The sequence below is a fragment of the Pelecanus crispus genome, chromosome 2, assembly GCF_030463565.1.
Source record: "Pelecanus crispus isolate bPelCri1 chromosome 2, bPelCri1.pri, whole genome shotgun sequence".
NCBI classification, from domain to species: domain Eukaryota; kingdom Metazoa; phylum Chordata; class Aves; order Pelecaniformes; family Pelecanidae; genus Pelecanus; species Pelecanus crispus.
Window position 1 is genome coordinate 170205623 of NC_134644.1, and position 24604 is coordinate 170230226.

A 24604-nucleotide genomic window follows, 5' to 3' on the forward strand; every position below is an offset into this window, starting at 1 on the left:
AATAAAAATATTTCCTTCTCTCAGTTCTAAATGTTTTGGTTTCTGTTTAATTGGGTATTGCTTTGTCCTGGGAGAGTGAGAAAGCACAACAGGGAAGAGCTCATTTACCTTTTCTGTACTGCTCATTACTTCGTACACTTCCAGTACAATTCCCTCATTTGTGCCCTCTCAAAAGTCACTTTACAACAGGCAAGCTGAACTGAAGACATTGCCTTAGGTGAGAAAGATGCATAGATTTGGTCACAGCATGATTACAGACACAAACCCATTTTCAGTGACTGAATATTTTGTTTGCTGTCAACCAAGCAGCTGAAGTGTACTGAGCAGGCTTTTGCATTTTGCTGCAGGATGCTTAATTTCTTTTGTCCTCTGAGACAGGACCCAGGCACATGGCAGCAGCCAAACAGTGAACAATCAGGCATCTGTGACTTTGATTCAGATTTGTAAAGACATTTATATGCCTATAGATGAAAGATTGGACATTTTCTTCTCCATTTTTTTCCCCCATCCCCTGAAGTCTAACATTCCTGTGGTTGTTAAGAAAAGTTCAGCACACAAAGTCTTCTTCAAATTCTCCTGGGCATGCCACTGCACTACCTGGAGCCCTTTAAAATGTGGTCTTCTAGTCTATATTATTGATTGCTTAATTACTCTAAAAGGCTTTTTTGCTTGCAAAAGGGGTGGACGGGGTTCAACGACACTTTGGATTGTCTGTGCATGCTGGATAAATTGAGATGATAAAATATGCTGGCAAATACCACTCCAAAAAGAAAAAAATTGTTGATCTTAATTGCTAACAGAGATGTTATCTCATGCAGCACAGAAAACACATGTGAGAGTGCTCGGGTATATTTATCTCTATTGTTAAAGTTTTTTTCTCCTTTCTGTGCCATTAGAACTCCTTTCTTCACCATCAGAAAATGAAGTTTTTACAAGCATTTTTTGTCATCATTTTAATGTAGGCCAGGGACTAAATATAGGCCGTATATAACACTGACTGCGTCCCAACACACAGGATATGTTAGCTCTTCACTCATTTGTGAGTCTCATACACAGCAAGAACAGATGAAGACTATGACGACAAGCTAATCTCACTCTCGTTATAATACGGAACAGTGACTTCTACCAAGTACTTTCTGCATTAAGGCAATGGTTTCTTCCTGTAAGAGTGCAGAACGTAGTTGGTCTCTGTTTTATCACTGCACGTCATGGCGCATTTGCTGCAACCCATTTTTTATTCTAATGGTTAACTAGTCTCACCATTCATGTAGACATTTTATTTCACCAAGGCTGCTGGAAGGAAATATAAAACCTCTCATACTCTGTCACTGTGCAGCTGGGATCAGCTTCTGGCCACAGCACCATCAGGAAAAAAAAAAAAAAGAAAACAGAGGGGATTCTTCCTATTGGTAAGATGTTTCTCAAATATGAAATACTAGCTCTGGAAACTTTTAGAATTCTTCCACAAGCAGCAGTGTGTAGAAATCACATCGTAAGGACAAAGTGAGGTCCTCTACCTGACTTCACTTCTGACTTACCTGGATAGCAACAAAAGCACAAGTTGCCCAACGCTCCATCCCAAATGAGAAATTGTGCTTGCGCCTCACAGCAACACCTGCCAGCTAAAATTGGCACTGAGACTCATTTCCTCTCTTCTGCTAGGAAGCACTAGATTAATAATTTTGTGAGTAAAACGCTGATCTCCTCAAGTCAGAAGAAGTTACGCTGTTCACTTTGGTATCCTAAGATGTTGCCCTTTAGCGCCACAAAATTAAGGTGGGGGGAGTCTCAACAGCTAACTCCGGTCCACCATGCACTGACTCTGCTCTTATGCCTCCCCTAAGCACTTTCTTTTTGCTTATTCTGTACTGTAGTTTTCTGGGAATGGCATGGTTGGGTATTTGATGAAGGTTCATACTTCACTCTGCACGTACTTTTGTCAAAAAAGCTTTTATTGCAATGCAAAATATCTTCTGTATATGACATCTTTCTCCCCCCCTCAACCCCCTTAAATTTAATGAGTAATCCTTTCTGGGTTTGTACATTGTGATTCTTGTGTGTATGTATGAATATATACATATCTATATATCTATCAATCTATAGATATTATATTAATACAATCATATATAAATCTGGACCTACATCATTTTATATATATACACATATCACTAGATATATGTGTGTGTGCATATACATTACATATACACTATATACACATATATGCACACACATACATATCATATAATCATAAACATCTGTTGGTTGTCAAGGGACCTTTCGTTAACAAAATAAGTTCCATCAGTGGATTTTACTTCTGTAGTGCAATTTTACAGGAAGTTAACATTTCCACATTCAATATAAAAGAAACAATATACATTTGAAAACGTGCCATAGGATTTTTAATGAAAAAATTAGAAAAGTGCATTATTTTACAACACTACAGTAAATGATTCTTTTTTTTTTCTCTGTAAAGACATTGTAAAATATATACAGGGTTGCTTAGTGCATTCATTACAAAAGAAAGATGCAATCCCTTGCATAAATTACATATTGTACAGGGGTTCGCTGTCTACTTGGACTTGTAAACATTTGTGTGATACAGTTTTCATTCTTTATGTAAGCTGCAATACATCTCATTTTCATTTGACTGTTGTTGCATTCTAACTCCAGTACGGCATTCTAAGGCCATGTGTGAAGGCATCCTCTCCCATTACAGAGAAGGCCAGAAAAAGAAATGAAAACACAAAAGAGTCTTTAATTTGGTTCTTTGTAATCAAGTTATCACTGGTTTAACAAATAGCATCTTGATGCTTATGACCTGCTCTTTCTCCTTTGCTAGGACCAGCTCAACAACTATGTTGAAATTAGAGGTCTGAAATGAGCAGAGAAAACAGCTTCCAGGAGGTAAATTCCCAGTGCAGTCTCCACAGCCAAGCAGCTCCTCTTTCTAGATGACCGTGCTCCTAATACTCTGTGTGCTGCACAGAAAATATATCAACCAGGGTAGAAATTTAGAGAGTTTTGCTCTATCTCAGGCTGTTGAGGGCCTTTAGAATGCCGTCAATACACCATTGGTAAGTCCGCATATGCACATTCAAAGAAGTACAAAAATGCACCAAAAAGTGTCAAGAGATCCAAAAGAGACATAGCATCAACACACACTCACAAACACACACATACACGCACGCTTCTGCCTGAGCAGGAAGGCTCAGTTTCCAAAGTAGGAATCACAATTTAATTTCAACATGTATGTGTGTTTGGAAGAAATCCAAGAATTTCCATATAAACTCCTTAGGTCCCAAATTGAACACTTTTATCCCTGTTTCTCATAGATGAACAGTTTGTTGAAGTAAGAAATTGCACCTTGAAGAGACAGTATCCACATTCTTTTGGCCTACTGGAAACAACTTTTAAGCCCCCCTCCCATTCCCCATTGACCTATCCAGCTCCAAATAATTTCCTTTGCCATCATATCACTAGGATCAAAAGTTTTAGTCAATACTCCTCAATGGCAACAAACAGCCACACAAATCTTAACAAGTCAAAGGAAGAGGAAAAAGAAAACATTTTTTTCTTCCACAGTTCACTCCTGACCTTGCAAAAAAGGAACAGATGGATTATTGGTTGTATAGCATATTATAGGAAATTTACATTCTGTAAAAGAAAGACAGATTAGGTTTGCGTTCTAAAGAATGAGCCAGTCTCTCATAATTTCTGCTTATTAGTTAGTTGTTAAAAAGGTTTGTAGTAGACAGGACTCTTTCTGAAGCATATGCTAGTCCTTTTTTCATACAGGGTCAACCCAACAGTACTTACACCCAAACTAACTTTGTGTGGATTAACCAAATTTGTTAATGTTAAAGTCCAAAAGAGCGGTGCTCAGAGTGGTACCCAGAAAATTGCTTAATAAAGCCAACCGCTAGATTAAGAGAGTCTTAAACCTGTTGTAACCTGGACACTGGGATCCCTCTCTGGTTATGCAGGTAGTATAGTCCTCCAGTATCTGAATAATATTCCTGCACTAACAACTTATAGAGAAAGTATCTGCCACAATGTAAATGCAGCTGAGCAGTCAAAAAGGAGGTAAACTGGCATGAGAAGATCACTAAGTTGTGTTGAACATGCCAGTTGTGTCGGTTGGTGGTGAACATACCAGACTCTGCTGTACTAATCTTCCCAGGAGAATAAAAAGAGCACAGTATCAATGATGAAGAGGAACTTCCTATTGCTGCCTCTGACTGCAGTATCTCTCCACAATGGGAATTGAAAAGATATGCTAAGAAGGAGCAATATGGCATCCATCTTTTCTGGAAAACATGTGTGACAGTAAGGAATTCTTCAAAGAAAAGAGAAGTCACATGGAAAGATAAGTCACCGTAGAGCTACTGGGGCTTAGATGCTGAAAAACATGAAAGGAATGTACAGTGAAGATAAAAAAAAAATACCACAACAACTAACTGTTTGTTGCTAAAAGGATCTCACACATACATCTTTGCTCCTGTGTTGCGCTTGGCCAATCTTTTGGCAAAATGACAGCTGCCAGAGCAACCAGGAGAATTTGGCCAGGTTCTGGTGGCCACAACCACAACGAATAGCTGTGAGCTGCCCCACAGATCCATTTGGATGACTGTCACAAAGAAGATAATGAGATGTGCCCACTGCTGCGTGCTGAACAAGAAACTCCAATTCACTCACATTGCCATTCAGAAGGGGCTCTCAGAAGAGCTTCAAAATCAGAGAGATCAAAATTCTAGGTACTTCAAAGGAAACATTAGAAGAAACGGCTATGGAGCTATCTGAAGGCTCTCTCACCAAAGTTCCTTGTCATGGTTTCTAAGGATAATGCTGCCCTGAGCTCTGCCTTTTTTAATCTTGCTGAGAGAGGGTTTGGGAGAAGGGTATGCCGCAGCATCAGTGTCCTCATCAATCCAGCTTGTGACACAGGAACTCAACTGTACCTTCCCCATTCCCCAGGTGGTCCAGACATGTTTGGACATGTATCCGGTAACCCTTCCTCCTAGAAGCATAAGCTATCCCAGACAGCACAGCTGAGACGCTTTGGCCATTGCACCAAATGGGTACCAGAACCATGCTCCATCCTGAAATACAGCCCCTTGCTCATCCATCGGCATCATCCCATCTCTCCAAGACACAACACTCATTCTTTCCTTTACAGGTAAGACAAAATCAGGCCCAAAGCCTACCTCCACAAAGACATTTAAGCACCTATTTAGTTCAGTGGGAATTAAAAGCCTCACTGTATATATTGAATCTGAGCTAAAATCCTGTCCCCAGATACTCCTGTGACCAGGTCCAGTCAACGTGCCAAGATGACGCGTGTCAACAGGACAGCCGTGCCATGACCCCCAGGTCACCAGTGATATTACCAAACAGGCCTTTTGGAAATAATTTCGTAGACTTGCGATTTCAGACTCCAGGAGGCCAAAATCACTTACACACTCTACTTCAGCTAATCTAATTAAATACTGTTATCAGATTAATTAGCCTCTTAACAATAATTATGATTAAGGAGCTGCATACCCATGCTGTAGGGAGAGCCAGCAAAAATGAATTAATGTTATTTCTCTAAAGGTCAATTTTGATTATGTTTTGACATGTAGAAACTGTCCAAACACAGCCAATATGAAGAGGTTTCTTTGCTATATTGTGGCATCCTGAACCCAGCTGGAGAAGCTTAGCATTTCCCACACATTTCTATGGCACAGCTCTGGGGAGAGGCTATCAAAGATGGGCAAGGATGCCACAGTCCAGGTCTTTCTGAGCCACAGTACAGATTTGCTGCAGGCAATAGGAGGGATGGTGTAACTGATCTCTTCCAAGGAACAGTAGAGGAAAGATGCTCTAGAAGACACAATTTTCCCTACTTCCTGGTTGACACCAACATCAGCAATGTGGTTTCACTGATGACAACCCACTCCACCATGAACAAGCCATGGTCCATGCTTCCCACACCTCCTTCCACTCCTGCTTGGGAGGATGCTAGAAAAGACTGAACCCAGAAGATCCATGGCTCTTCCTTAATTTGAAACCATGCCACAGACCTTACCAATGACCTACAGACAATGAGCCAAGCCACTGTGTTTCTTTGCCTGCTCATGTCATTTGTGCTGCCCTTTCTCCTGATGGCCTTCTCCCAAACAAACATGCTCCCAAATTCTCCTCACAGGATAATGCATTGCATCCCAGCCAGAGAAGAAGTGGATCTCACCCTTGCAGGTTTATGCAGTTTGCATTTCCTATTTGATTCCCTGCATATTGTTTTTAATCAATCTGCAGATTTCTTTTGTCAGTAGTAATTAGAGTGGAACATTTTCTTCCCCAGGGTGCAGTTCTGTAGCATAATGCTTTTCATTAATAGATGAGGGGGGAAAGTACAGAACGTGGTGATCTTGGGTCTGAACATACATCTATGAAATGGCAAGCTAATGAGTTAATGTCTGGGTAGGAAGGGGGGGAGGGCATGTGGAGAAAGCCGGGGGGCTGGTGTCTGTGAAATGGATCTCTCTTCTAGCCTCAAGTATAGTGCTCTGGATACAGCAATTACTGCAAGCTGTTCCACAGACCAGATAAACAATGAATCAAAGCCAGGCGAGTAGTATCAGAACCCATGGACAAGGAAGATGCATTATAGAGCAGAGTTTCAATTATTATATTTGCTAGCTCCACTTGTGAATTAGCCAGCTATGATAAATGTTATCATGCTGTTGTTTGCTCTGCATTTCTCAAAGTGAACTAAAAGACAACACAGCTTGGAACTGTGAATATTAATTACCAATAAAATTGAAGCATTAATCTTTCTTTTTCTCTTTTTTTTTTTTTTCCTTCCCAATCTGTTGTGTTAATGTATGGCAGCACTCCTTACATGGTCAGAAAGCAAGGTGAGGGAAGGCTTTGGGATGTTTATTAATTACAATATTCACAGAAGGAGAGACAAATGAAGGCTGCAGGGATAGTATTTCCAGCCTAAAATTAGCAGGCAGCTTTGGATGACTGGATGCCATAAAGCATAGATTATACAGCTTGACTGTTGTCTTTATGTCTTTCTGCTCTCCATTAGGTTTGGGAAAGCCTGTTCACGGTAAGCACTAGTTGGAGACACCGATATAATATCTAGCAGTAAATAGAAAAAGGCTCACATTCCAGGTTCAGTAAAGGAGTATAAATCAGGATTCATTGCATTGCACCCAAATTGGTTGGGTCACCATATTGGAAATCTGCATGAGAAAAAAAGCAGCCTTAGAGCGTTTTGATTTCTCTGTAGCTTACCAATTCACAGCAATATAAACACACCAACTTCAGAAAATAGTCCAGCAAGAGCCAGCTCAGCAGCTGCTAACACCTAGGTTATGCGCAAACCCAACCATCATGCATTTCCCGTGTCTGTGTTCTCCAGCACACACAAGGAGAAACTTTGTGGAGCTCCCAGTGTAACAGGGACACAAATGCTGAAAGCTCCTCAACTCAAAGCTTTATGTTGGACTTTTCCCCCAAAGGAATACTGATGTGTACATGTACAGGACTTGGAAATTTGTGCAAAGGACAATACGGTTTGACTGAGAATCAGTCAGGGGTTTTGGAGAAGCCTCTTTGGGGAAAAGGAAAAAATAAGAATAACAATCACCGAACAATTTCTAATTAAATGAAAGACTTAGGGCCAGTCTGAAGACGTTTAGCTTTAATAAAGCATCCATTGGCTTCAGAGGAAGGTCCTGCCGCTCCAGGGTTTAGAGAAGGAAACACTTTGCTTACATCCCATTGAGCCCTTGCACTTAGGATCACCAGTAAAGGAAATAGCATGACTTAACATAATTTATCACAGCAACCAGCACTGTTCAGGATGGGCTGGCTGAATAAAATCCTGGTTTCAATGAAGACAGCAGTAAAAACCTGACTGGACAATCAAGAACTCCATGAATCTCCTTATCAGCGGTAACCAGTGAAACACTGTGGCATAGACTTTGACTGAGCAGAGGACAGTCGGTCTCCCAGACTGATTCTACCCTGATCAAAGCACAACACTCTTCAGTATCACCTCACTGTGATTTCAACTAGAAATAACGTAACTACTGTTATAACTACATAATCTACTGTTGAGAACAATTTATTTCTTTCCACCTTTCTTTTTGCCCTCCTACTACTTTTTTGGGGTGAAAGTTGCTCTGCCATGTTCATTATCTGCATCTTAAATAATTGCAAACTATATTTTGGCAAAGGGTACCATCAGTTTTCATGGTTTTAATTCAGCCTCTGAACTTAGATTAAATAGCATAAGAGTCCCAGAGCACCTTCATTCTGTAATCAATTTCTCCACATCCAATGTCATTATTCTATTTATTTTGATTTTGGTGTATCGTTATGATGGCTAATCCTTTTCATATGCTTTATCTTGCTGAAGTTCCCAAAATAAAGTTTGATATTAAAGTTAGATGGCAGGTCCGAAAGACAATATTTCTTTTTCAGTTCTATGAGTGTTATGCACCTCTAGTTGATGAAAGTAGTGGTGGTGTGATTCTCATTGTAATTTGTGCAATATTCCAGTCAATAAGTGTCTTGTTGAAATATGCATTAAAAAGCCCGTAACATTAGTGTAATGGACACACTCCAACACATCTCTCTGGCCTGGCTTCCTCATAAAGATTTTAAATGACTGTCTTAATGAGATCCTAATATTAACAGGAATATTACATAAAGCTAAATGAGGACATAAACTTCAACTGAAAGCTACTTCCACCCAAGCCCCTGCCCTCTGGTCTGCACACACCAAATCGTTTTGAAACATTTTCATTCTCCATCTTGGTTCCACTGACTGCTTTTTGTAAGCTTTTAGCAACAAATGATGCCTTTTCCCATAACAAAAGCTTTCAAATCTGTCAGAGAAAACAAGAAATTACCTTGCTCAGCTTTGAATCACAATAATCTTGATTACTGCCCTGGCATTTCTTCGATCGAAGCATTAGGAAACTAATGAGACAACCTACAATACAGTAGACTACCTTGGTCACTTCCTTCTTCACTTTTTTTTTTTAATGTTGCTGATTTTGTCCTAATGAGCTGTTACAGAGCAGTCCAAACAGAAGTCTACTGATGAAGGTCACTGTACATCTTCTCCATTCGTTAACAACCAAGAAGCTATTTTGGACCCTTGAAGTAACATCCAAACACCCCTTCTAGAGTTGTCCCATTACAGTCATCCCTGTAAAGCATATCTATGTCCAAAGCTCTGGCAAAGCAGCCCCAGTTAGATCAGTCAGGATCTTCCTTATGCAGTAACAAAGACCAAGCGGAGACTTGTGCCTACATTGTTCTATTAAGTTTCCTCTTTCGTTTCCATATCACAGCATGCTCAGTCAAAGCTATTTTGGTGCTTCACTGATCAAACTGATTTTTCCCTTTGATGATAATATGAAATATGCTAGGATAATAGGGCTGTTATATAATCGAAGTCGACAGCAGGGAGCTAAATTTTTGTTGTTTTGATGAAGAGCACATTAGTGTGACACAAATAGACTAATCTGATTTATTATTATTATTTCTAATGCTTAATAATAGGGAAGGGTAGGGGAAATGAGACTCTGGGGAATGAGAGTGCATCACAAAGCAGCACCACTACTACCTGCTTCTAGCTGAATTTCAAAAGAGCGAGTGGCAAGCAAGAGAGGTTGTTCTGAAAGAACTAATGTCTTAAGTGGAATAAAACTAGTAATGTACCAGAGAAAATATTCTGTGAAAAGCAGTGTCGCAGGAAGAAAACTGGTATTCATGTAGGGCAATAAGAAGTCAGAGAGAGAGCAGACAAAAATCAGCTCACCTTTCACTCACTGATTTTTCATGTGTAACTGAAAAGCTGGGATTAACCGTGGACAAAAGCTTCCCTTTCAAGATACTGTCTGTTCCAGTTCACATATCAACCAAGAACCATAAAAACAATGAAAGAGAGACATATAATTTGCCTGGTGTACTGATGTGTACACATGAGAGTTCTTGTATTTGTGGCTGCTCATAAAGTCCTGCAGGAGCTCATGCAAACGTCTGAATGCATGCAGTCTACTAAAGGAAATGTCTTGTCACTTTAAAATCCTGTGTGTAACAAAAATATAGATTGGACAGAATTGCAGGTTCTTCAGGCAGAAAATAAAAATAAAACATATTTTAAAATCCTAAGGAATGCAGATACGTTTTAGCAAAACACTTTCCCACATACACAGTCATTACAGCTTTCAGACTGAAAAGTATCACTACTGACATCTATTCTGGCTCCTTCGTATCAACATACATAGATTTCTTCAACCGTGTCCATAAACTTAGACTAAGCTAAAGCAGAGCTTTTATAAAGCCATTGAGTTTTAATGCAAAGACTCTAAGTGGCCAATAACCCATGACATGCCAAGGTAAGTTGCTCCCCTGGTTAAATACCCCATGTATTAAAATTTACTCTTCATTTATGGTTCCAGAGGGCGGATTTAGTAACAAATCAGAGTATCTGTAACAGCTTTGAACTTCTGGAGTTCAACATGATTTATAGGACATTTAAATATTATTTTTATATGCAGCAGAAACAAAATTTTCCTTTTAAAGGAAAGAAGAGGAAAAAGCTAACCAATATTTTATATTATGTACCCCTTTTTCACAAAACTGTTTAAATTTGTTCCTGAAAGTCTTGTCACGAAAGTTCCCCTTTGCTAGGCAGAGAGAATTTCACTCAAGTTCTGCAAAATCCCAAACTTTTCCTGTTTTTCTCCAGTGTCAAATACATCCAGCAATCGTACATGATACAGATGTGTATGTTCCAGGCATTCTTTTTCTTATCTCCTTAGCAGGAAAAGAAACCTACATTTATTTGCACTTCTGGGATGCCACAGGCAAAAGACTATGAAAGTGAATTTGGACAGCACTGTGAACCCCATGGGCCACCCTCATGGAAACCAGCTTCTAGGTGGCAATCACTGAGGTGGTTTAACACATCCTGAAACTGCTTTTCTAGGTATGCTTGCTTCAATACTTCTGCCATCAGCATTTGCCTTAGGACATGGTACCAGCAGCACAGCATTAATCCACCCAGCATGCTCTCCTAGTGTGCCGAAGGATGTTATCCCCACACGTTAGGCAGAAGAAGTCCATCCTCATCCATCCTCATTAAGAATCCTAAATTATTTCTTCACTAATCTTAATGGAGGTTTTCATGCCACAGCAATTCATACTCCCAAAGGAAGCTGCATAGGGGAGTCAAAGTCATGGATACTTGCTTTTCATTTACTTGTTGAAACACAGATATGGAAATTAGGAGAACATGAACATATTTGATATAGCTAATAATTGAAAGCCAGGGAGAAGAGAACAGAGGAGGAATGACATTCCTTATTTCTCCCTATTAATGCTTTTTATAGATGCCTCTTTGAAAGGTTATCAACATCCATCAGCACACAGAGCTCAGAGCTGGGGCTTGTACAAAAACACACCGTCTAGTTTAAGAAAAAAAAAAAAGGATTATTGCTTTTACACTGGGAGCACAAAATGGTTGAATCAGCAGGAGGTGATTAGTGCCAAAAAAAGATGAGTTTTGTATGGCGACTTAACACAGAAGGTGATTTAAAAGATAGGATTAAATCAGAGACAAAGGTGCAGGTTTATAAAACTCTCAGTCCTACCCCGGTCAAATCAAAGATAAATCTCCCAAAGCACTAAATTCCATGTAATCACTGCAAATTCCTATTGTCTTAAAAGGGAGCTGGATTAGGCCTCTAATTCGGTTCCATAAAGTCTGTTTGGTCCGGATGAACAACGGAGAGATGGACAACCTCCAAGGAACAACTCCACGACATGGTCTCAACATCCTCCACTACAACTTGCCAACACAATTACTCCCAATGTTACCCTCCAAACACTGGAGTAAAACTGCTTTTGCCCATTACTGCTAAATGCATTTTGCCTTTCCGCCTAGCAAAAAAGCATTATCACATCTCATCTCACAAGTTCCCAGTGAGCCAAACACAAGATACTGTCCCTTGAATTCTTCCTGAGACCAACAAAGGCTTTCCATTATTTACAAATCAAAAGCATTTAGAGACAATCATCTTTATTTTTTTATTTAAAACAAGGAATGCCCTGTCACTATTCGGTAAGAAAAAATATACATCCACCTATTTATACCCATCCTAATCCAAGCATTCCAAAAAATATAATTCGTATTCATGCAGGTATTTGCTGCACAAAATAATAATAATAATAATAATAATAATAATAATAATAATAATAATAATAATAATAATAATATAAATAAAATAAAAATAACAAAATACACTCTTTAGTTCCAACAATTCTCCCAATTTCTCTTAAAAATTCCACTTGCAAATTGTTGGAACAGTTGAAAATGATAAAAGTAAATATAGTTAAATCAATAGGATTATTTGCTTTTGATTATTAATTCCATTGCTAGTTTTTCTTGTGTTTTTATTAGGCATACCAGTTTTACAAAGTGCATGCTTTATTTTATTTTTTTTTTAATTTTGAACTGGCAAGCTAAAATGATCCATCTTTTCCTGCCTTTTTTTAATGTTAATACAATCTAAAATCTAGCATTAAAAAATTTATCATGATACACCTGGTATATTGACTGCTTATGGCGCATGCTTGTCTTGGCAAAAAACAAAACAAATTGGCTCCCCTCCCACCCTCCCCGTTCTTTTTGGAAGCAATCTAAAAGTTAAAAGCAGGCTGGAACACAATTGCTTCAAGGGAAAAAAAAAATAATACCTGATGCTTTAATTTTTGTCACATGGCACTAGTTGTGGAATTGCACGCGCGCACACACACACGCACACACACCCGACACGCACGCAAGCACGCACGCACGCTGCAACCTGCTCATGAGGAAAATAGTTTATTAGGTCAGGAGTGCCAGCGGCACATGAAGGCTCCCAGCTGTGTGTGCAACTTTGGATTTGGTACCCACTTCACGTCACCTTGAATCCTCTGCCATCCACCGAGGGGGTAATGTAAGGCATACTTTGCTGGAACAGTAATAATCCATGCTTCATGCTCAAGAGCGGAGTCTCAGAGGAGGACTGGCTTTCTCTGCTCCCTTTGGCCTCGCTCCGTCTCACTCAAGGAACAAAAAAACCGAAACAACGGAGAAGAACTGGGGAAAACAAGGAAAGCAAAAGAAGACAAATCCCTTTAAATGGACTTTCGCCTTTTCATCAGCCTGTGGTTATCTGTAAAGCTGTGCAACCCAGGTGAGATGGAGCTGACAGGAGATGGGAAAAGGCTGTTTTTTAATGTGCTTGGCGAGATCTCCTCTATCTTGTAAGAGATGGAGTGAAAGTACTGGGGGTTCAGCTTCGAGCTGAACGAATTTTGGTGGGACACCACCCGGCTGGTGTACTCGTGGGACCTGTAACACATGCAGGAACAAACTGACTGAAGGTCTGTTACTTCGGCCTTGTACCGTGGCCGACCATGCTGGGAGTCCTCTTGGATGTGGATAATCATGCTGTTGCGGTTCCCTGCCAGGGATGCCCGTTCCTCGGCATCCCGCCTCTCATCCTCGCTGTTCATGGTTAAGAACCTGAGAACAACCAGATTTAGAAATGCCCCAATGACTGTCAACCCCACTAGAATGTACATAAAGCTAAAAGCCACGTAGAGAGGCTTCTTTTGAAGGGCCCCTTTGGTCTGCAGGGCCACATAGTCTCCAAACCCTATCGTAGTCAATGTTATAAAGCAGTAATAGTAAGCATGGAAAAAGCTCCATTCCTCATACTGGGAAAAGGCTGCTGCTCCAATGCAGAGTGTTCCCATGCAGGAGAAGAAACCCACAGTGACCATGTTTTCCATGGAGACCTCGGTGCTCCTCATCCCACAGCACTTTTTGATGCGTTTCAAGAGGTACTTGACGAAGGTGTTCATGCGCTCGCCCAAGCTCTGGAACATGACGAGTGTCAGTGGGATCCCCAGGACCGCATAGAACATGCAAAAGGCCTTCCCCGCGTCTGTCCCTGGGGCAGCATGTCCATAACCTGGGAAGGGGAATGAAAAGACACGACAGTCAGCAAGGCAGGTGATGACCTTTCACACAAGCCACATGAACCAAAGAGACTCTGGTGCCGCAGCCAGACCCAAAGCTACAGGAACATTGCAGTCACACAATCTTCCTATCTCCTCGCCCATGCCCCATATCTGAACGAAATAAGACACAGAACAACAAAGCTGTACACACAGGAGTGGGAAAGATGAAAGAATGGGCAATCCATCCTACCTCAAATAAATGTGCAGTCTCCTAAACAAGATTATATCACATTAATTCGCTAATGAAATTTCACATCTATCCTGTATCACATGCAATAGTGGAAAGTTTGGAAATAGGTTGACTTGTCTACAGTATTTTTGAGAGGAGTTGGTGTTGTCCTGTCGCAAAACCAGAGTACACTGATGGCATCCAAATTCTGTGTCTGCTGGCAGCATGGAGTTAACAACATCCGCTGACTAAAGTAATTCCTTTCCAAACTCTTCCATACTGAATAAACCTTTCTCCCAGACACCCTACAACGGCCACTTACTGCTGGAACACCATGGGACTTTAGGGGTTTAATGCCTGCTCTATCTTTCATTATTGAAGAATAACCAAGTTACCAGCTTGTTTTATAGTTTTACAGCTTTTACAGCTAGTCTGGTAAAAGGCAATTTTGTCAGGTTATTAAACTAATCCAGGACAGAGGATGTAGCATGTTTCACAGCATAGTTTACAGACAGTAAAATCATGGCTAAACCTTTATACTAAATCTAACTGTAAGTGCGGAAGGCTCTGTTTTGAAATTATAATTTCACTTTTTCACATCACACTGCTTTAAAAATATACATTTCTTACAGCTAAGATTCTAAGTGACAGTACCAAAGTCTCCAAAATGGGATGGCTGGGACTCACCTGGCCATGGTGTGCATTGACCACGTGGGTACCACTATCTAGACTCCCCTAAAGTCAACGAATAGAAATAGGCACTTCCCAAGTGCAGTTTATCTCATCTACACCTAGGTGTCTAAAACAGGCCAATGAGTTATTCTCAGGAGACACCTATTTCTCTACAGGCATTATAATAGAAATCTTGGGACAGAACTCAGTTCAAGGTTAATATATCTGAATTTTGGTATCTTACATGTGTGCTAGGTGTCCAAGCTCCCATTATAGCCAACACAGATTTAATGAAAACAGCCAGTAGTGAGTTATTTAACTGACCATCCCAAGTCTACCTTATGGCAAGATGAAATGGCAGTACTGGCTGTTCCATTGACTGTATTCATCAGGTCTCCATTAGACTGACTAGACACCTACTGCACAGGTAGACAACTACATGCAAACAGCCAAATGCAGGCATCTTAATCATGAGTCGAGCTCCAATTTAAGTGACTAGCTCCAGTGTAGGCATCTGCATTGCAGACACTGAGGGTTTAAATCAGCTTTCCAGAAGGAGGCATCTAGCATCATTTGAGACCCCTGAGATACCAGGATATCCATAGAGGGCTGGCAGATGAAACACAGGGCATACAGCAGACCCACACTCTTACAGATCACAAGCTGGAAGCCAGACAGCACCTGAGACACTACTGAGGCAGACCAGAAGAGCATGGTCATTCTCTGCAGACCATTCCCATTGCACTGCCTCAGCCCTGCCCATCATCTTCAGACTCAGGTTATGGACCTGCTGCTCTGAATTTGTCTAATTTTTTTTTTGAACCTGTTGACACTGCCCACCACCCCAACCTCCTGTGGCAACAGATTCCAGAAGTTCACTATCTGCTGTGTAAAAAAGTACTTCATAATTTCAAGCAGATCGCCTTGTTTCAGCTAGGTGTGGTGGTGCAGCCCCCACCCCGGGCCACTCAGATCTCAGGATAAGCCCTACTGTGCTGTTATCTTGGTCATAAGTGCAGTGCCAGCACATAAAAGTGAGTAATTCATGAAACTCATGAAAAGGGAAATTTTAATCACAGATTAACCTCGTGTGTGTGTGTGTGTGTGTGTGTGTGTGTGCTATTTGACTATATATACATATATATTACCTTTATTCACATAAACCGTTGACCAAGTCTGAGACTAAGAATAGACCTAGCTGCACTTAGACTCCTCTCTGAAAGGAGTTTAGAAAGCAAGGGGGTCTATTCTGAACCTCAGCAGGAGGGTCCTCCTTATTCCCTGTATCCATGATCTCTCTGAATCATTCTAATTTTCCTTTGTGCACTTCTTCCATGTAAGTGAGTGAACCTTGCCATTCTTGAATCTTTAACTAAGTCACTATCTTGATTGTAACAGACTCCATCAAATTGCTGTTTTAAATTGGCTGATGCTTAAGTGCTGTTAAGAATTATACAACCTAATACTGTGATCTATCTCAAAAACATTAATAAATCTTAAATTGCTGCTAAATCAAAGCCGTGTAAAAAAATCATATTCGTGACACTAGGGCCCATTAGCTCTAGTATTAAAGTTCTACATCTACCTTATCCATCACCTGCATGACTTCAGTTAAACTCAGCTTTACCTCTGCCCTCAGCTGTCTCCTGTCTGAACTGGAACCACAGCCTTTTTAGGTCATATAGCAGAAAACACATTCCCTTGATCATTTCAATGTCCTTCTCTGGACCTTCTCTAGCTCTACCACATCATTTTTGAGGTGCAGAGACCAGAACTCTTCATAGCCCTCAGGATGTGGGCACACCACAGAGTCTGCAGTTTTGCTAGAACAAAAATATGAACAACAGGCAACCTTCAAAGTGAAAAGCAACAGTGGACAGGAAAATAAATAAATAAAAAAAAAAAAACAGCAAGAACACCCTCCAAAAAGCAACAGGTATTTCCTTAGCTCAGTTGCTAGTTGTTGGCAGACGGATGGGATGCAAAAACCAGTTTACAAAAGAAGCACATAAATCAAAATAGGAAGTTCTTTTCAGGTTACAAAACAAAGAGATTCACCTGTTGTACTGGGCCAGGTAGTCTGTTCATCATAAAAAGCAGTTTCCAAATTACCTGGAAAGGGAAGTGTCTTCAATAGATTGATGCTGGGTTTGTTCCACCTGACTGTCCCTCAATAAAGGCTATAATTGCCTCTCATTACTAAGATCAGCTTTTGAACTACAGGGGTGTTAATTAAACCAGGGACATCTTCCCATTTTATAGCTTTAGTTACAGCTGATAAAAAGAAGGAAAGCTTCAGAAAATGTGATTTTCCAGATGGTTGCAGAGATGGCAGTTGGTGGAAACAGCTTTCACTTTGGGTTCTAAAGAAAATGGTTGGGGTGGAAAAAAATTTCTTTTGATATCACTAAATCCCTCTCACTAAATATATCCACAGAGACAGTTTAGGGAGATTATAAAACATTAATATTATATGCTTACACACTATCTCACAATGGAATTTCTAAGATTTGTCACAGACTTTGTAATTAACTTGGGACTCGCAGCTCTCCCATAAGATAGGAATATATCCATATCCCTGTTTTACAGAGAGGAAAGCACAGACACCAGCAGGCTATACTTTCTCTCTAGTTCACATAGGTAGACAGAATATCCAGAAATTCTGATTTTTATTCTGCCCCATGTCATACTCGCTCTCCACAATATCAGATAAATGTCTTTTACCGTATTTTCACCATCAATCTGAGGTAAAGAAAGGACTTTATTCATGAAGCTGAAATAAGACTTTACAAATAGATTCATGTATAGGGATCAGAGTCATATATTTCTGCAGCACAACATGGATTTAAGTAACAGGCACCTTAGTCATTGCCTTCAGCACTCTGAAATGAGGGGTTTCAAAATACACCAAAGAAAGACTTAACTCTCCGTTACTTTAGCATTACAGAATCTATCCAGCCCTACAGAGAGCAATACATGAAAAGTAAACTCCAGCAGTGCATGTTCTCTGAAATTCAGTAAATCTGAAATTTAAAACAAACCACTGCCTTCTTAACATCAGAGACTGCCTCTAGGAAAAATGAGAAGGTCAGTAATTGCCAGGGGAAGAGGGGCACAGAGGATATTAATGCTGGGAAACAGCCCTCTGCAGTGCACAGGGTCAGTCTCCAAGTAGTTGGGTTTTACTTGTGTCAAGCAAAGGCGGAAGCAGAAGCAACTGCTTTGGTAGCAGATTTCAGCTACCAAAATTCAGCCTAACTTCCTCTACATGAATGACACTGCCCTTTACCAGGGTATAAAGAGATGACTCCATGTGAACCATAAGAACCACAAGGCTTAAAGAGAAATAAAAAGGTTAAGCATGATATTGGTATTTTTCACTCTTCTGTGGTGAAGAAGAAAGATCAAACAGAAAACCTTAAAATTAGGTATAGTAAATGCATCCCCTAGCAAGCCATGGGGCTGAGATAACAGTGAGAAAGGTACAGATGGAGCTTTACGTTGGACCACACCTAGGTAAATACTACCTATACTACTCTAATATACTAACCAGTTTTCTGAGGTCCCACAATACAGCAATATGACCACAACAGGCAGGTTTGTCTGATATTTAATGAGATAAACTTTGAATGATCAAGGACAGTCTAAATAACTTTCACCTTGATTGGAAGTGATGTCATTAGTACTCTTTCTCTCTTTTATAATACCTCCCAGCTGCTTAGGCTTTCAGGACAGAGCTCATCTGGGTTGGCACCAAGAAAAATAGTTTGGCATGAAGAAATGTCATGTCTCAGAGTGTTACTCCAATTCTGGACTGCAGAGCACCAATGCACTGCAAAAGCCATCTCCTCTCAGTTGTGGAAGGGCTGGGCTACAGACATCAAGCAAAACTGCAGAAAGGTGTAGGGAAGGTGTAGGCAAGGGAGGCAAAGGGTCAGACCATAAGGGCTGACACCAAATGAGTACTCTGTTGAGGTCTTCCCTGCCTTTGATTTTTCCAGGCCTTGTCCGTTCTCCAGTGGAAAACTCTCAAAGACCATGTGCATCTATATGTAATTCTAGAAAAAAAAAAAGGAATTCTATTTTCTTATTTGCAAGAGTGTAGCTATGAAAGTATGAGGAAAACCCAAGGAGCCTCCTTCAAAGCTTATTTTTCTATGGTGCCTTTCAGATGAGACACAGAGAGAAACTATTCATTACAATCTGTGTGAGGTCCATTTGGGAGGACAACCCAAATAGCTATCTCTCACTTCTAAAGGGACATTGTGCTGGGGTACCAGGCCACAAACATAGCGTGCAGTGGAACACAGTGCACAGCTACCCTGAATCCAACAGCAACCACAAGTAGATGGCTGGGGAGGAGTATAGGAATGGTATAATTATATGTGACATTTCCCCCAAGTATTCATGTACCCAGCTTCATCATTTGGAGCTCAGGGATTTCCTAAGCCAGATATGGTTTCACTGGTTTTAGTAACACGCAATGGATTTTTCTTCCATGAGCTTCGGCATTGTCCCTTGAATGTGTATAAACTTTTAGCACCTGCAACACCCTGTGTCAAGAAGGTCCACAGATCAACATGTGTTCTTTAAAAAAATCACCATTGCTTCGTTACTTGTCTCCCATTACTACCATCTGATGTCCCCACCTTCTCTATGGAAGAAACCAGGAACAATTATTCCCTATTCCCCTTCTTTGTGTCACAAATGATTTTATAGACATTTTATCAACAAAAATGCTGTGCCTGCATTCAGGCCTTAAGCAAGTAGCTCTGGCACTGTATAGCCTCATGTGGACAGACCAGCTTGCTTAGATCTACATCAGTGATCTTTGCACCATGTTCAGCTGCAGGGTATAGACAGGCCCGTAACATTGTCTTGTCCTCCAACACAAATTCTCCTGAATAACACTTTGCTTCTGGGGCAAAAAGCGTCTCAATAAACAATTTCATGCTATTGCAATGATGCAGACTGTCCAGAATAAGTAAATTCATAACAAAAATAAAACATTATGGGAAAGAACCCTGAATACTTTCAGTGTGTTGCATCTACATAGTAACCACCTCCAATACTGCAAGGCGATATCTGCTCTAGCAAACTAAACTGGAACAAGGGATGGATTTCACCACCAACCCATGATAGTCCACACTCTTAAATCATTAGCACAGTTCCCGTCATGGCTTTACCCTGGACCAGCCAGCACTGTCCCAGGCAAAGTCCATGCCTGGTCCACCCATGGAGGTTAACAGTGGCCAGGGACCACTGCAGCTAAGCACCACTCTGGGGCAGTACGTGTGTTTAGCTGTTACTGGCGTTCTCCGTGCCATCTCTGCTGGCCTCCGTGTCTTACAGAACAGAGGTCCTGCTCTACTTCATAGCATAGATGGAGACTGCATGGTGCAAAGCAAAGGGTGTTTTTCTACACTGGGCTGTGTCAGAGACTGGGACAGGTTTGTCTCTAGATGTGCATTGGTACCAGGCCAAATACAGTTATGGTCAGTGTTAAAAAAATAAAAATTAAATGTGGCAGTGGTAAGTTATTTATAGATCACATTCAGGCCAGTGTGTAGCTGCAGAGCGGCTAAGTCTCATTCACATTCACATTCAATGTACAACAGGTTTTAGATGTCCTGAATCTTGAAGCAACACTCTGCGTTATTCATGAGGGACACTTTATTTCTCTCAGGAGTAGGTTTCTCCCCTCATTCATCTATACATCATTCATCCCCGTGATGGACATTTGGGCCTGGTCGCCTCTGACAACAGCCTCCGGAAAGAAATGAACTACTCCATCCCCATGACTCAAACCTTTCTTACTCATGCTGGCAGCAGCCCTGGCTGTGAGATAATGAAAAGAGGATAACAGCACCTGTTACTCAGATGGGCAAGCATAATTCAGATTAAAACATCTTCCTGATGTCACACACTTCACTTCAGAGGTTCATCTACGTCAGAGAAGCTGCCACAAAGAACAGGCTGGCTCTCCACTGGATTTGCTGCTCGTGCTTTCAGCAGGGAGAAGAAACAATATGGCCTTTGCCGTGCAGATGAAAGAGCTTTCAGTAGGGATCAGGGAGATACTTCATCTAACTAACTGGTAGTAACTTATTTACCAGGACAAAGGCATTCTCCTGTAAGGAAATCAAGAGCACATCATGGATGCTGCTGTACCTGGATGAAAGCTGCTGTCTAACTACACCAGCCCCCTGGCACACCAGCACCGCTGACTGCTCCCTCTTCTCTCTCCCAGATGTCTGGGCTCCCCCTGAATCCTGCTGCCTTTCTCCCCAGGCATGGCCAGGACTCCCTTTTTATTTCATTCCCTTGTTGGTCGATCTCACTGCAGCACATCAACTGAATAATCTCTCTTCCCTTGCACAGCTTCCCCTTCCATCCTCAAGGACATCCTCCCCTTCCATGCCCAAAAGACAGTCTCTAATGTCAGGTCAAAGCGTGGCACACGGCTCCCTACAGGAACACACAGCAATATGGGCGGATATCATCCCATGTTGTGAAAGCATGGACATTGTGCGAGAGAAGGAAGGATGTGCCAACCCCCAGGTGCAACCTCAGATCTGAAATCCCTCCACAAGGTTGGTACAGCTTCTCATCCTGGCTCACCCCGTCTCTGTTATGACTGCTTCCATGTCCTACCTGCAGAGTTAAGGCCATGCCACCTTGGAAATTACACTCATCGATTTGCATTGTAACAAGACCTGCAGAAGACCTCCTATCCTGGGCAGCAGGGACACAGCACGCTTCCTTCACTTTATTCTCCCCACCACAAGCACAGACGTCTCTTCTTGATCTTGACTTTCAAGATGTTCAGGGAAAACAGCTTCAAAAGCAGCTCTGACTGGCTAGGCAGGCACACACACACGGGCAGTGGCCAGCAAGAAAATGAGGAGGAGAAGAAATGGCTTCTCTCTGTGATCCACTGACCGGCAGGTGAAGGTGCAGCCAAAGACGGTCTTCTTGGGGGAGGGAGGCCAGCCCTGACCCATGCACTTCTTGAGTCAGGACAGACAACTGCCTTGGCCTCGGAAATTACCCCTGGCACAATGATTTTTGTAATCTCACCAGGCATGCTGAATCTACCGCCTGTCAGCAAACTCAGTGTATGACAGCTCAGCAGCAGGGCTGAAGGTCTCATCCAAAACAACTAATAAGACCGAAAATTACTGCTGAGTCAGCACAATGCCAGCTTCCGTGCCACTCATCCCTCCACCACATTTCCTCACTCCCTCCACTGGTCTGGTCTGCAGCCATCACACCTTATGAAACCTGAACCTCCCACTCTGGAGCATTACCAAGAGTAATTTTTTTCCCGTAGCTTCTCTTCCAGCCACACCAAGTTGCAGTAAATACCAGCATGGCAAATGCTTTGCATTGCCCAAACTGCCTGTTGGCATAAATTCCCTCCTCTGAGCATTACCAGATGTTGTTAAACCATATCCCATTGGATGATACAACCACAGGAAAACTACTACATCAAGTGTACTTGGGCAACTGCTTAAGAACACAGCCTCGAAGTCTTACAGCCATGATGGAGCAAGAAGTGAGGCCATCAGCTGTGACAGCCTTCTGGGTAGTTCTCCTGTGGTCCAGCTTGGGAAGACAATATATTCCTCACACTACCTTAAATGATAGTGGTCCAAAGGCAGCAATTTAATTTTGTGAAACAGTCATACAATGCCATCCTCATTTTTGATTCAGGGTGAGACTTAGGACTTCAGGTTTGGCTGGTTTCATCTGGGGATCACATGCAATACAGTCAAGCGTTCCCCATAAGAAGTTGACCCTCTTGAAGAGACTTCTCTTGGATTCTTAAAGGATCGAGGCAAATAATGTGTCTAAGTCCCAGTAAGGCTCTCAGTAAGGTCACTTCCATGGGACATGTCAGAGAACTGTGTTTCAGAGGTTCTCAGACTGCTTAGATTGGGCTTTCCTCCTTCTTCCCTGCCTGGACTCCACCACCAGCATGGACATGGGACAGTCTTTCTTCTGTGCTGTTGGATGCCTACATGGGGCAGTGAGGGGACAAATCAGTTCAGTTCATTGGGGCAGAGTAGTTGGAAGTGCTGCTCATTCAGTTGTGTGCATGTCAGAGGTGTGTGCCCAGGCAGTTTCCACCCTCCCCACAGCTGGAGAGACTGGGGGCTTCTCCGCTTCCCCTGGAAAAGATCTTGTATTCCTCCTGAACTTATACCCCAATGGGACACAGCTCCCCCATTTTGACAGATATTGCTTCTGCCTAACAGGGAAGCACAGATTTGGTCACAACATTTGGCCATTTCAGATACCCACTGAGTTACTGCATGAAGGAATACTTTTATAAGTTTAAACCAAGCCATAAGAAACTCTTCTTTCTCTAAATAGTTCTGGTTTTATTCTCATTTCTTCATCAGGATGAGCCACCTATACCTATTTCTCTGCCTATCTGTCTTCCCCCCCCAACAGCTTTGAAGCTGCTCACCAATTTCCACCACTTAGAAATGTGAACTTGTTGAACCTGTTCTGCTGGGCCTGCCATCTGGCCAATCTGTGAATACACACAAAAGGGCCAAAAACCAACACACACATAGTGCAGACTCAGCTGCAATGTGATCAGCTCTTTCTGTGGCCAGCTACAGGCAAGAAACAGGATCTGGGGGTCCTGCAAGCTGGGGTGAGATGTAGGGGCATGGGAGAGAACTGCAGGAATGGTCTGTCTCTGTCACCTTGTAAGACAGCCTGAGATGGAATACCTATCTGCCTGTGAGGATGAGGAGCCACATCAGGGTTCAAGAGAACTGAGGGATGTTTTGGAGTTCACAGGAAACCAGGCTTGACTATTGCTGCTGCTCAAGAAATGACTTGTTTCTAGCAAAAGAAAAAACTTGAAAAATATTGCTTTAAAAAAACAAAGTATTTGAGAGTTTTGCATTTGTTTGTGTTTGTTGTTCTTTTTTTTTCTTTTGCACATGAACCTTTTCAATTTTTTCTGTGTAAAACTTACACTATAAAGGGTTTTACTAAAAAAGTAAATGAGAGAAAGTGGAAATTTCCAAATGGCTACATGAAGCCACTGCCAATCTTCCTGCTCATCTATATGACACAGAAGACCTGATTATCTCAAACCTCCTCTTGTTGAACTTTCTACTTTTACTGCTTAGATAAGAGATGTCTGCAATCACTGGCAATTCTTTTGAATAAGATGACAGAGTATCCGAGGTAATTGCCACCTGGTGCACCAACCCCCAGGAAATCAAGGATGCCAACACTTGCCACTTAATTTTGTCCAGACATGACAACATTACCTCTACTAATCACTGCAACTTCCTCTGCTTCAGAAAAGAGGCTGGGAAGAGGTTCCTCGCCAGCTCTGTGAGGAGACTAGCATTGAAAACAGCAGTGATTTGGGCCATTTTCTGGTATACCATTTCCCAACTCCTCCCGAAACCAACAGCAGCTCTGTTCTGGATTCCAGCTCGGCAGTAGTTGACAGTTCCCTGGACTGAGCTGAGCCTGACCACCTTTCTGAAGAAATCAACAGTGGAACAAATCAGCAGCCAGAAACACCACCCAGAGAGCATGTGTGCATCACAGGGATGCAGCAAGACAGGCCAGCCAACAAGCTGGATTCTTGTAACAGCAAGAAAAACAACCTGCAAAGTCCAAGGACAAGCAGGTTGACTC

At 41.7% G+C, this 24604-nt stretch overlaps 1 protein-coding gene across 1 annotated transcript in view; it reads right to left on the reverse strand.

The window, feature by feature from the left end:
* Positions 1 to 13194: 13194 nt before the first annotated feature.
* The window catches only part of KCNK9 (potassium two pore domain channel subfamily K member 9), an 87411-nt gene continuing 76001 nt past the window's right edge, over positions 13195 to 24604 (reverse strand). Inside the window, exon 2 of the mRNA XM_075706065.1 lies at positions 13195 to 14036. Coding sequence (XP_075562180.1) covers positions 13195 to 14036 — 842 coding nt within the window. The remainder of the gene's footprint in view (positions 14037 to 24604) is intronic.